This window comes from Panthera leo, chromosome D1, assembly GCF_018350215.1.
Source record: "Panthera leo isolate Ple1 chromosome D1, P.leo_Ple1_pat1.1, whole genome shotgun sequence".
Classification (NCBI taxonomy): Eukaryota; Metazoa; Chordata; class Mammalia; order Carnivora; family Felidae; genus Panthera; species Panthera leo.
This window is the reverse complement of record NC_056688.1, coordinates 87122925-87137582: the sequence shown is the minus strand read 5'-3', so window position 1 is coordinate 87137582 and position 14658 is coordinate 87122925. Positions and strand designations below refer to the sequence as shown.

Sequence of the window (14658 nt, the reverse complement as noted above, 5' to 3'; positions counted from 1 at the left end):
AAGCAGTGTTACATGGGAAATGTTTAAGTGAATTAATGAGAAAATAATTTTGGTGTTCACATGGAATTGTCTAAACCATGTGAAAATCTACTTTCAAAATCCACATTAGCATTTTATTCAGTCCTTAATCTAATTTTATAAAATTGTTTTTCTAAATTGACTGGCAAGATAATATTCTTTCTAAACCATTTATTGAGGTGGGATTTTCCAGCTAAAGTTCTAATAAATAAAAATTTTATATTTTTACATTTCCATGGATACTTAAGTTAGTATAATAATTCCACAAGTTAACTTTGAATATGCAATCAATGTTAGGTATATCTACACTCATTTAGCAACTGTTTATTGAATGTTATATGTTAGGCAGTATTCTAGTGTTCTAGTATTGCTATGAATTAAACTGATGGTCACTTCCCTTGTGGGCACTCACACAAATGATGTTGATGCATTTGTTTTCAGATGAGCCAATGGAATAATATCTAGAAGGAATACTGAAAAGATAAAGAGTTATTACGGTAGGCGTTATGTACAGTTGTCACTGAAGCTAAATATGTGGGTGAATAAACATTTTGGAATTGTTCAATTTTAAAAGGGGAGCATAATGAAGTGGCATCAAATGAATGGAAGTTAGAAGATAGATGAGAGGAAAAATGAATTTGTCATTATTTAAAAGGGAAAATAAAGCTTGTATTTTGGGAGGTGCCTGGATGACTCAGTTGGTTGCGCGTCATACTCTTGATTTTGGCTCAGGTCGTGATCCTAGGGTCGTGGGATGGAGCCTCGTGTTGGGCTCTGTGCTGAGTGTGGAGCATGCTTAAGATTCTCTTTCTCTCCCTCTCCCTCTGCCCCTCCACTACCCCTCATTCTCACTCTGTAAAGTTAAAAAAAAAATGTGTATTTTTCTTTTTAAAAAGGGTAATATGTGTTTATTGCAGAAAAATATAAAGAGGAAAATCGTTATTCCCACTACCTTTCACCACTGTTAGCTTCTCTAGATATAGCTGTAAAATCTTAAGAAACTTTTTGTAACTTATGTTTTCCACATGGTAGCATATTTTTGTGTTACTTATACAAAATTGCTTTTAAATATGCCAAAATAGTCCATTCTAGATAATATGCTATTTAACCAGCCCTTTATTGTACATTATATTGTTTCCAGTTTTTGGCTTTATAAGCAATTAATATAAATATGATTTTACTTAAATACCTTTATACATTTATAATAATTTTTTTTAGATCAACTTTTCAGAATTGATATTTCATTATCAAACATTGCTGGCATGATCTTTCAAATGAGCCAGGTAATGCCCTTTTAAATTGTTTCAGAATTTAGTAAAAATGACCACTGTATAGTTTGTCCAAGAGTAGAGATAAAAAAATTAAGTGTACAGTTTTGGTGGAAAAGATTAGGAGATTATTTGGTGAACATTTTTAAATGCAGTGTGGAATTAGGTCATTTTGATAACAAACTATGCATGTAGGATTGAAAAAGCTGGAATTGAGTCATAATACAAATGTTGATTTTATTTTTTTGGATAAAATGATAAGGGTATGAAGGGCAGAATTCCAAAATTTAATTATAACTTCTGATCTAAAATTAAGAGTATTTGAATAGAAGCAATGATTTTTAAAAATGTGATATTTTAGTCTGAGGAATGCACTGTATAAGTGTTGTAGAATGAGGAAATGGATGTTTTTTTTTCCACATTCATGGATCTGTGTTGATAAGGAGATCCTGGAAGAGGAGGCAAGTTGTTCAAAAAGTAGAGAAATATAATCCACTAAATTTGTATCACTTCATTATGGAAGCTTAATCTTGTTTTTCCAGAAGTGATCTTGAGAAAATCTGGATGAAGCTTTATCCATGATATGTACATATCTAGTATAAATGTTATATGTGATTTAGCAATGTAAAATCATATGTAGAATTAGTGACAAGGACATGCATAGAAAAATTTATGATGCCATTGAAAATTGGCAAGTGAAATGGTATTCTGATAGGAATCTATCAAAATGGGAAGGAAATTGATTAGTGAAACTAGAATGATCCACAGTAGAGGAGTGACTAAAATTTGGCTCTTGTCCAGTGATAATTCAATTGTTAATTTTTAAAAATAGCAATTCTCAATTTGTGAAATTGCAAATGTAGTGAGAAGTGCAGTAAGAAAAGAAAGGATTGTAAAGAGTTTTATGTAAATGGTTTTCCACTTCAAAAACTTTCCCCTCCAGGAGCGACTAAGTCCGAAGAGCATATAACTCTTGATCTCGGGGTCGTGAATTTGAGCCCCTCATTGGGCATAGAAATTACTTAAAAAATAATTCCCCTCCACACATTTAAAAAAAAAAAGAAAAAGGTTGTATGACTATACTAATGGAAGATTAACTCAGCAAATGAGAGCAGACTGAGATATGTTCTAAGGTACATAATCTTAGAGAAATTGTATTATTGAGTAGTATTTTAAGTTTGCCTGGAGGATTTCCATTTCATTAAGAGGACAGTTCATAAAAGCTGAAAATTAAGGTAACAGGGTAGAAAACAGTATAAATAGATTGGAAAGAAACTGTTAAGACATTTGGGGGAAATGAGTCAAGTCAGTACATCTGCTTGAGCACAACTCATGCTGCGCATTATGGAATTGATACTGTTTTTGAGATCAGTAGCTTATAAACTTGGTGTTCTGACGTTCCTGTACTAGCTTAAACATCTCAAACGATTATACATATTTCTCGTTCTTGGTTTTAATGTACTGTTTAGAAACAATTTCTATGCCACACAATTTTGGGGAAGTGATGGGAGGAAGCGTAGTGGCACTAGAGTAGCCAGACCAATTGAGGCATTGATGATTAGTGACTTTTGATACTTCAGACCAAAGTATTTTCCTCAAAAGGTAAAATATCCTGCTCTATTTTACTCAAAATCTGAAGATTTACTCAAAATCTGAAGGTTAGTTATTTTTGAAAAATAGTGTTTGGCATAGTGTTGACAAAATGTTTTTACTGGGAGCAAAGAATTGAGATAGTAAAACAGACTGCCTCTATAGATGGGAATTGATGGTTGCTGACAGATGCCCTGTAAATTAGGGCAAAACCAAAATAGGTCAGACTTTTTACCTTTGACAATTTTGATTGAAATCAATTTTGCCTGATTTACCTATAAATTATTTAACTTTTTTAGCTTTGTAGGCCTGACTGACAATTTCAAAGCATTTAAAAATGAATCTAAAATGGAGATTGTTTATAGCCAGGGAAAAATATCAATTAATTACTCAGAAGAGGAGTTTACTGCCCCAAATAAGTTATGATTTTCTTTTTCGCTTAACAAAAACCCAATCTCTGCTGGGGTAAACTTGTGCTAATAGAAAATGTGTTACGGAAATAGTAACTGAGACAGATCTCAATTCTCCCAGTGATAACAGTTTTGACCAACAGTTTTGTGTGCATTTCTCCTTAGTTTATATCTCTTGTACTCTGGATGGGTGGTGGGGGAACAATAAGGAGGAGAGGTAGATGGGTAAACATAGCAAATGTGTATATATTTTTTAAGTTCTACTTTTTAAAATAGTATATTGTAGACCTATTTCTATTTAGTATTATAAATATATGTCACTGCTTTTAAAGTTTTATGTACATATGTATATACCCTATGCTCTTGTTAAGACAAAGCATAATTTATTCTGCCTTTGGTCATTTAAGTGTCCCAAGTTTCTGTATTAGAAGCACTCTTTTGGGGAACATCCTCATACATATGTCTTGATGAAGAGCAGAATAGTGTAGTGGCTAAGAGCTCAGTTGTGCAATCATGGGCAAGTTACTAAAACTTCCTATGCCTTGGTTTTCTCATCTTTAAGTAATAAATCATAATAGTACTTTACTTGAGTGGTGTTCTAGGATTAAATGAGTTAATACATATAAACTCTTCTTAGAGTAGCGTTTAACATACATTAAGTATTTAATAAGTGCTGCTAGTATTAGTATTTTGTCATTGATTTCAACTTCTAAGAAATTGAATTGTTTTCACTTTGAAATTTAAATTTGTAAAAGGTAAGCAATAACTTTATTATTACCAGATCTAGTGACCTTTTTTAAACCCACATTCCTTTTGACCTGTGGCATATCCTACCGTCCACCAGTTCTCTTTCTTATAATGTTTTTGACCTCTTAAATGGGATTTTGTACTTTTTCTTTCATCTTATGTACTCTTTAGTTCTGTTCTTTTTTTCTGCCTGGTAATACATGTTTTTTCCAAAATTGTGTATATTCTCTGCTTTAGACAATATTCCTAATGTCTTAGGCATTATATACTCTGGGTATGTATGTAAGTTCATTTAAAACAAATGACTGATAAAAATATTATTTAATTCCAGTCTAACTTGAAAACAAATACCTTATCTCCTAACTTTAACCAGTTTCTGCCTGTAGAAATTGTATGGCCATCTCATATTAGATCTAAAAAAAAGTAAACTTTACAGCAACTACCATAACATTTTTTATTTTTATTCTCATTAAAAAAAAAACAAAAACAAAACAAAAAAAAAACCTCCATTATCCTTCCCTCTTTATTACTGGTTTTCTTTCCCTGTTTCCTCTCCCCCAAGATCAGGCCATTATTACCCTACTTAAGGAAACAGCAACAGCCTCTTAGCTATTATTCTCTCAGCTAGTGCCTGCTTGCCTCATCCCATAGCACTAAAGCCATCTCAGTCTTACTCACCTCCACCTCCCACCCTAATGTGGATAAGCCATAGTTTCTGTACTTTCATTATTGGGTGACAATTTTTTTGTGCATCAGATTTAAACTCTGATTGGCTCAGGCCCTTTGTAGTGGACCTCTACCACAATTAGGCAATCTACTTTCCTAATACTTATTCTTTCAGGTGTGGATGTCTTCACTGTTCCACAGAAAATTCCAGAAACTCATGTCATTGATTTACACAAACCTTTTTTTCTCATTAATGGCCTGGATTCCACCTGCTAAGTGAAACTTTCTTTGGTAACTCCATTGCGTAGAACTCGTTTTCCTCTGAATTTTATAGGACATGGAATGTATACAAAATAATTTAAATTTAGTCTTATGTTCTTTCCAATAATTACTTTTATGTATTCAAGTAGATTATAAGCTTGTTAATAGAATTAAGTTTCATATTCTTGTATCCATTTGGTAAATCCTGTGCACACACTGAAGATACCTTTTAGTTGGTTCAGAAAAGTGGGAGATCAATTAATACCTAATTTGGTTAGTATGAAGAATCAAAATGAATATAAACAATCTAGAACTGAAGTTGATCTTATTTTTGCTAAGTACATTTTAATTGTATTCATAACGAGACTGTAACAGTGGTCTATACTTTCTACTCATATTTAACAATATATTATTTCTGTGACACATTTTAAGTGCTCAGAGAATTGAAAATTTATGGGACAGGAACAGGTTTATCTAACTGTATATGCATATATAGACATCATTTGTAACTATATTTAGTAGAAAAATTACAAATTGTAGAAATAATATAATCTATTGTAGGAAAAGTAGGAAGTACAGATGAGCAAAAAAATTTTAAACTACCTAGTTTCTTTATTTACCTGACTCCCTCACTGAAATAGAAGTCCATGACTTTTAAAACTTAGTTTAATACACCACTGTATCTCCAGTGCTAGAATAGAGCCTACCACATAGACACACAATTATTTGTTTAAAAAAATGAATATATTTATAGACAGTCCTTTGCTGATATAGGAACTAGGTGGTGCAAAGGACTTCAGCTACTCCAGCAACTTAAAAACTATATATCTTATGTAATCTTCCAACACCTATTTTTTAGGATATGAGATTGGAGAGCACCAGAAAAGAGTAGGGAAAGAGTAAAAGAATGGAAGGTGGGGTTTATAATTAGGATTCCATTTGCTTGTAGGTTTTAGGATTGGGGCCAAACCTTTTGGATAATTAAGACAAGCAGAATGAGGCAACTTTTGTAGCTCAAACTCAGTTTAAATTCCACAAAAGTGCATGTGGTTTACTTTGGAAAAGATACAAATTAGGAATATAGGTTTACAATTAATTCATTTATTTATCACACTTATCATAAGCACTGCTGTGTAAATTCACTTGAGATGAGGCCCTAGCCCTGCTTCTGCTATGTAGTCCAGTAGTGTCTTAAAGCACAAGCACTGGGATACCTGGCTGATCCAGCCAGTAAAGCATGTGACTCTTGATCTGGGGGTTGTAAGTTTGAGCCCCATATTGGGTGTAGGGATTGCAAAAAAAATAAAATCTTAAGAAACACCATAAGCACTGACTTTTCTTAATTAGTTGCTCTATAAAAACCTAAACAAAGTAGGGATGTCTGGGTGGCTCAGTCAGTTAAGCTTCTGACTTTGGCTCAGGTCATGATCTCATGGTTCATGAGTTCAAGCCCTGTGTTGGGCTCTGTACTGACAGCTCAGAGCCTGGAGCCTGCTTTGGATTCTGTGTCTCCCTCTCTCTCTGCCCCTCCCCCACTCATACTCTCCCCCCCAACCCCATCTCTGTCTCTCATAAAAATAAATAAATAACCTAAACAAAGAAAATAGAGATTTACTTTTTCTTTCATATTGTTTTGCTTGTTTATGGAGGTACCATGTCATTTGGGTTTATTTGTCAAATATGTTTTTGAGCCATTTAAAATTAATTATACAGTTATTTATTAATGATTATTATAACTGACAAATTTGCAAATATATTTTTTAAATTCTGATGTTATATGGGATTTGTTTTCCAAAGGTATATTATAAGAAAAAAAATTAAATTTGAGGAAATAGGCCAAAATGCCTAATCTGTTGCAAGTGATCATTACTTCTAATAATTAGTCAGAGGATAGTTTTAGTTCCAAAAGACAGTGTTCATTAATGCTGGAGAAATAATTGTGGACATTAAGAAAGGACTGGAAATAAATGTTCAAAAGTGTTAGGCACAGATCTATGTTTACTCAATATTCTACACTTGTTTTATTCTGCCCCAAAAACCATTCATTTGAATTCAATTAAAGTTTAATTAAAATATTTCACTTATCTCCCCCCTTCATTAAATAAAAATAATTAGTAGGAAGTTGACACTTATGCAACATCTTTTTTTTTTTTTTTTTTGAGAGAGAGAGAGAGAGCGCACAACAGGAGAGGGGCAGAGAGATTCCCAAGCAGGCTATGTGCTGTCAGAGCTCACAAACCATGAGATCATGACCTGAGCTGAAATCAAGAGTTGGCCACTTAACTAACTGAGCCGCCCAGGCACCCTGACACTTATAAAATTTTTATTCTTTTCCCTCCACAGCAACTTTTCTTGTCTTGGTAAAATTGTAACTGAATGACAAATTCTTATGATAAACAGTAGATATATCAGAAGGATAAGTATTAAAAATTATCCTTAATTTTTTCTTATAGTGATTTTTTAAATTATAAAAATAACACAACCACATTAGGGGCACCTGGGTGTCTCAGTTGTTAAACATCCAACTCTTGATTTTGTCTCAGTTCGTGATCTCATCATGGTTTGATCTCATCACGACCCCTGTCAGGCTGTGTGCTGAGGACTCTGCACGGACAGTGCAGAAACTGCTGGGGATTCTCTCCTTCTCTCTCCCCCTCCTCCACTTGTGTTCTTTCTCAAAATATATAAACTTAAAAAATATATATAATGTAACCACATCAGAAATTGTGATAAAATTGTCATTCTGTCACACACACACATAAATTATTCATATTTTAGCATATTTCCAACCACTTTAAGAAATCTTTGCATTAGTATAACTTGGGATTCCTGTTATAAAACAGAAATCCACATTTCTTTAAAAAAAAATTTTTTTTTTAATGTTTAGTTTTGGGAGAGAGAGAGCGCGAGTGCAGGAGGGGCCAAGAGGGAGGGAGACACAGAATCCAAAGCAGGCTCCAGGCTCTCAGCTGTCAGCACAGAGCCCAATGCAGCGCTCGAACCCTCAAACCACAAGATCATGACACCCAGGTGTCCCCAGACATCCACATTTGATAGATCATCATCTAAGGTGATCATTTGCACATTAAAGTTTGGGAGCTGAAGACAAAAGATAATTTTTTAAGAGCCTGTTAGTTTCATTTCAAAATTACATAACTTTTATTATTTATTTTTAAGTAAACACTAACCCCAATGTGGGGCTTGAACTCACAACCCCGAGATGCATGTGCTACAAACTGAGCCAGCCAAGTGCTCCCATAAGATACTTTTAATAGATAAGATATGAGCCAAATTCTAGTGAGCTTTGTAAAATTATGTGTATGCATATAATGGGCTTATTAAATGGAGGCATTTTCCATTGGTTAACAATAGATCAAGAATCTCTGATGTCAAAGTTCAAGGCAGTATCTAGAACTTTTTATTATTTAAAAAATTTAAACCAAGCTTTTGTTATCAGGTAGATTTTGTACAAGCCTACATAACTATGCTAAATATTAAGAATATTTAACTTCTAGATGTATTCATGTAAATATTAGTAAACAATACCTTGGATAATAATGTTTTGAAGAAGAAAAATGGCCTAGTAGGAATACCAAAGGCAGGGTGTTGACATATTCTTGTGCTGGTTTTTCACCAATATGGAATTTTTCACCAAAATAGAATTTGAATATGACCTGCAGCATAACCTTTGTTTTTCTCTCAAATGGGGCCAATTATAATAATAGTCCTCGATTTGGTTACTTGGTTTATATAGATCTGTTTAGAGAATATGTAATGAAAAGTGTTTGCTCTTTTAGTTCATGATTTTGTAAATTTGTATGATTTATGCATCTGGAAAGTCTAGATGCTTTATTTTGTTTTCATTCCTTGGAAACTTTATAGTACATGTTCTTATCATCCCTGTTTTATAAATGGAAATACTGATGCTGGGAGAAATTCAGCATTTGATACAAGGTGATTAAATTCTTTTATCACACTGCTTTACCAAAGCAGGTTGATACTTTAAAATTTTGAATGATGTTTAAGAAGTAATGAGATTATGGCTGCTATGTTAATGCCATAAGTGTAGGCTTTAGAGAGGGGCTGTTGAATGTTTACTGATTGAATTAATGAATGACAGTGGCCAGGTATTTAAGACCAGAGAATTCTATAGTTTTTCTACATATGTGTATTGAACATCATGCCAGTTGAAGTAATAAATAATGAATCCAAGACATAGGACCAATTTATGTAGACAAAAGCCAGATTCTTTGTTTTCTATTTCTTATACAAAAATAGATAAATCGTATACGTACGGTCTCCGCAGTACAGTCTCCTTTTTTTTTTTTTGTCTCTGTTCTTCCTCCTATCCATACAACTCTGCCCACCATAACTATATCACCAACTTTGTATTCCATATTTTCTCCATGCTCATAAAATCATATGCAAACATATATATGTACAAATAAGATTTATTTTTGATCATTGTTTTATAAAAATGGATCATATTATACACATTTTAATCTTTTTTCATTCAATAAAATCTTATGGAAATTCTCCCAAATTACCTGTTAGAGCTTTAATTCATTTTATATATACCATTGGTATATATAAAATGAATTAAAGCTCTAACAGGTAATTTGTTTTGGATATTTACTTTGTTAACTAATTTTCCTGCTGCAAATTTAGCAGTAAATAACCTTGTTTAACACCTTTATATCCTGGTGCTTTTGTTTCTGTAGTATAGATCCGAGAGTAGAATTGCTAGGTCAAAAGATACATATTTTTTATTTGAATAGCTTTTGCCAATGGCTTTCCATAAGGGCCATAACAATTCATATTTCCTTGAGCAGTGTATGAACTCTCTTTTCCTCCTACCACTTCAGTAGTGGTAATAATATTCTTAAACTTTCACCATACTAATTGGTACAAAGTGGTATCTGTTATTTTGTTTTTCCCATCTTGGGAGTTTGTATGTGTTGCCATATTATTTTTAACCATTTGCATTTTCTCTTCTGGGGATCTTCTATTCGTATCCTTTGCCAATTTTCTCTGTGAGTATTGGTTTTCCTGGCCAGTTGTGAGAACTTTATATAGTCTGTCATCTGCATTTGGGAAGCTGGTGAATTCACTTCCACTTTCAACTCAACTTATTTACCTCTACCGAGCCAAGCAGGTGGATGCAAGGAAATCTCAGGTTTTATGGCAGCTTCAAAGAAGAGGGCTAGTGGAGAGCTTAAGGCAAAGAGTAAGAAAGTAACCCATAAAAATACGTGGAACCCCTCAACTGCCTTTCTACCCCCAGAGGAAAGTTGACATCAGCGTGGCTTCCAAGAAACCAAAAAGGAGTAGAACCAGCAGGCTGAATCCTCCCTACTCTTGAACAAAGATTTCTTTCTGGTTCTTTGTCCAAAGACCATGAACAGCCTGTTTGCTGTCTACCCCTGCTACATAGCTGTCACAATAGAGAAAGGGGCACCTGCTACACTCAGTCTGCCAACACTGAGCTTCATTGAACTGACAGAAAAAACAACTACACGTCTAAGGATCCAGCAACAAGAAAGGATGCTAACTAAACTCTTGGGGACAGCCCCCAACAGAATAGAGGAGACAACAACTTCCACAAAATGATATGAATACAGTGACACTGGAAGTGCAGGATTTTTAAAAAATGAGCTAAAACCCATTATTTTTTAACTAACTACAGTAATAAGTCAAATGGAGGAGAATGGTAACATGGAGACCTAAATAATTGGCCTGGAAAATCTAGTGGAAGAAATAATTTTAAGCCTAGACCAAAAATGCAAAAGACAGGGTAAAAATGACAGATTTTGAGGATAGAACAAGGAGATGTAATATGTATAATAAGAGTTCTAAAAGGAAAAGGAACAGATGGAAGAGAGGCAATAATTTTTTTTTAATTCTTGAGCTGAAAAATACCTTTATTTTTCAAAGGACAGGCTAAATTCCACGCAGAATTTGTGCTAATAGAATAATAAATGGCACCTACTATGTGCTCACTTTGCCAGGCAGTGTTCTAACGGCTTCACATTTATTAACTCTTTGAGTCCTTACAACAGCCTTAGAAAATAGCTATTATTATCACTGTTTTTCAGATAAGGAAAAAGAGGTTAAGTGGATAGTCAGTGTAAATCCGAGAGTTCTGACTTCAGAGCCTTGACTAAACTGCCTCAAAGTGGAAAGACTTAGGCATATCCTCTCAAAATTTATGGACTCTGAAGATCAAGGGGAAATCTTACAAGTTCCAGAGAGAAAGCCAAGTTATCAGCAAAAGAAAAAGAGCTTGTCATCAAAGTTCTCATCGGCATCACCATAAGGCAGAAAATAGAAAATTTATACATACTGCTGAGAGAAAAGGACCACAGGATTTCTCTAACCAATCAAATTATCCACCTATCTGGGTGAAAAAGATTTGTTGATACATCACAGTTGAGCAACTGATCCCACCTACCATCTAATGAAAATATTCAGAGAAAGGGAAATCTAATCATATTTAACCTTGGTCTTTGCACGTGTTATTCCTCTTGCCTGGAATAAGTCCTCCCTCCCTTTACCAGCCTAACACCTCATCCTTAACATCTTCACTTTTTCCAGGAAATTTTCTGCAACTACTCAAGTCGGAGTTTTAGGCTTCTTCTAAATGCACCCAGAGCACCCTGTATTTTCCTCATCTTGACATACTTTTCCATTACACTGTGAATTCTATGAGGACACAGGCAGACTATGCTTGTTTTGTTCACTGTGGTAGCCACAGTTCCTACCATAGTGCCTAGGATATAGGAGGTTGACTGGGTGACTGAAATTTAATTGTAGTCGAAATTAGCAAATCTTTTTGCAACTGTACTCAGATTGTTCTAGTAATTAGCTATTCAAGGAAAATAAAGCTTTAAGTTTGTCTTCATTGGATACATAAAGCTCTGTATGTCTTGTATATATTTCTGTATTCACCTTGTGACTTACACACTTTGAAATTTATAAAATTTAAACATAAATAGTTGATGAAAAGCTATCTGTGTAGAATCAGCTTACATAAGGCACATTTACAGTGCATAATTACCCATGTTGCACTCAAAATTCTATTTGTTATTTTTGTAAGGCAGAATTAGTAGGAAAGTGTAAGGATGAATTTGCAAGATTAGTCAAAAATCTCAGGCATGGTGTTTTAATACTCTAAAAACAATAATGTTAATTCTACATTTTTCTCTTTCTCTTCAGATAAAAGCTAAAAATTATGACAAGGTTGAAAAGGTGAGTTCTCATAAACATACTTTGAATTTTATGCTAAAGTTTAACTCAGGACTTACCATATATAGGCAAATCTAGTAAAATGGTAACAATTGTTGAATCTAGGTATTGATTATATAAGAGTTCATTATACTTATTTGAGTTTTTTGTATGGTTGAAAATGTTCACAATAAAAATTTTGGAAAAGAAAATAATTATACTCTACTGACCAAAATCATGAGAATGATTTTGATTATCTAAACTGAAAATAGGAGGGATTTGTTAAATTTGCCATTTATCTGTAACAAGATAATAAATTAATGAAAATAGCTGAATTTGTTTTTTTAATGTTCCATTTCACCCACATACATGTGAAATTTATCTAACCATAGATTCTGATAATATTTTCTTGTATTTATAGCTATTTCAAAGATGCCTTATGAAGGTTTTGCACATTGATTTATGGAAGTGTTATCTTTCATACGTTCGAGAAACTAAGGGTAAACTGCCAAGTTACAAGTAAGTTAAAACAAGATCTTAAGAATAAGTCGTCTCCAGGCACACAGTCAACCCCACATAAACTCACACCTTCTCTTAACTTAGGGGAGACTTAAGAGTTCAAAAAGTCAGGGTTCTCGGAGAAGTCAGTAAACCTTGGGAAAAGCGCTTCAAAGAAAGCCACTGGTGTCGGTCTTATTCTGGAGAATCAAATCACCCAAGCCCTTCTTCTATATTGAAACACTGTACATTTGTTAACACCCAGTCACTTTGTTGGCAGGCTTGTTGTCAAACTAGAATTTCTATAACTAGAATTCTGTATTTTCTGTTCCTCATCTTTTATTATCTTATATTGAAGAGGAAGTTCTTTCTTCCTATATTTTACTTCAGAGCTAATACATCTTCAGACACAGTGTACCTCCTCAATCAGAGAATCAGATATTTCCAATTGGAATCTGCTACATGTAAGATTAGGCAATTTAAAGAATATAACAATAAGTGAAATATGGGCTTTAGTTTTGATAAGCTCACAAGCAGTAGTTAAAAAAATAAAGCATATACATTAAAGACATTGACAAACTAAACACAAAAGAAAGATATTTGCAAAGATGTCTTTACATTTTTGCTTAGACAAAAAGTTCAAATGCTGTTTTCATCTTATGATCAGAAGTTATGATTGTGTCTTAAAAAAAAATACATATATATATATATATATTTAATGTTTATTTTTGAGAGAGAGTGGGGGAGGGGTGCAGACAAAAGATCCAAAACAGGCTCTGACCTGACATATGGTGCCCCGTATGTTTTATTTGTAGATATATTTTAATAATAAATGAATGTTTATTAACATGTATTTGGGGTGCCTGGCTAGTTCAGTCAATATGACTCTTGATCTTGGGTTGTGAGTTCAAGCCTCACATTGGATTAGAGATTACTTAAAACTAAAATCTTAAAATAATAATAAAACCTTTTTAGAAAATAAATAATTTAAATACATGTCTGTCACATTTATTTCAGAGAAAAAATGGCTCAAGCATATGACTTTGCACTGGATAAAATTGGAATGGAAATTATGTCTTATCAGGTAGACTTAAATTTTTTCCATATATATGCTATACACGTAATAAATTTGAAAATATCAAGAAAGATACTGACATTTTATTTTATTTCTTAGATTTGGGTGGATTACATTAATTTCTTAAAAGGCGTGTAAGTATTTTTATAGTTTTTTTTTTTTTTCCCATGTGAATAATGGCTTTAGCTGTAATATAATTGATAGCATTTTTTTAATCCAATGCCAGGGAAGCTGTTGGATCTTATGCAGAAAATCAGAGAATAACAGCTGTCCGAAGAGTTTATCAACGAGGTTGTGTTAATCCAATGATCAATATTGAACAACTCTGGAGAGACTATAACAAGTATGAAGAGGTAAATTAGGCCAGAGTAGTTTATTATTATAGCTAAGCCATTTTTAGTTTTTTTGTTTTTAATTTTTATGCATTGTGGATTTGTGGATTCTGGCCTCATTAGTATAAGGTGCCTGGATATTAGTGCTACACAGGTTTGTTTTTATATTGATTGTAATCAAAGAACCATTCCTAATGTTTTTGGAAGGTTTTGAGAGTCTCCTAATACTACTGAGTTATTTTTTAGAGAATACCCTGGGAGAAATTATAATTCTTACAAAACCACTTGTATTCAGTGCTAAACCACACGGTCATGCATACACATTGCCATTCATCTCTTATTAAATGGGACCTTATTAGAATTGTTTCCAGGAGTAATGATCAGTTGCATTGCTTGTCTTTCATGTAGTTATAGTGCTGTGATTGTTGGCATGCAGGGAGGCTGCAGTCCAAGATCTTTGTCTCAGTGGCTTTTTTTTTTTTTTTTTTTTTTTTTTTTTTGAGAGAGGGAAGGCAAAAGTGAGCGAGGGGCAGAGAGAGAGAGGGAGAAAGAGAGAGGAGCGGGGCTCT

At 33.5% G+C, this 14658-nt stretch overlaps 1 protein-coding gene across 1 annotated transcript in view; it reads left to right on the top strand.

The window, feature by feature from the left end:
- Nucleotides 1–14658, top strand: part of CSTF3 (cleavage stimulation factor subunit 3) — a 72354-nt gene that overhangs the window by 38784 nt on the left and 18912 nt on the right. The window contains exons 4-8 of the mRNA XM_042906536.1: nt 12176–12208; nt 12606–12703; nt 13700–13766; nt 13857–13891; nt 13984–14110. Of these exons, the coding sequence (XP_042762470.1) occupies nt 12176–12208; nt 12606–12703; nt 13700–13766; nt 13857–13891; nt 13984–14110 (360 nt within the window). The remainder of the gene's footprint in view (nt 1–12175; nt 12209–12605; nt 12704–13699; nt 13767–13856; nt 13892–13983; nt 14111–14658) is intronic.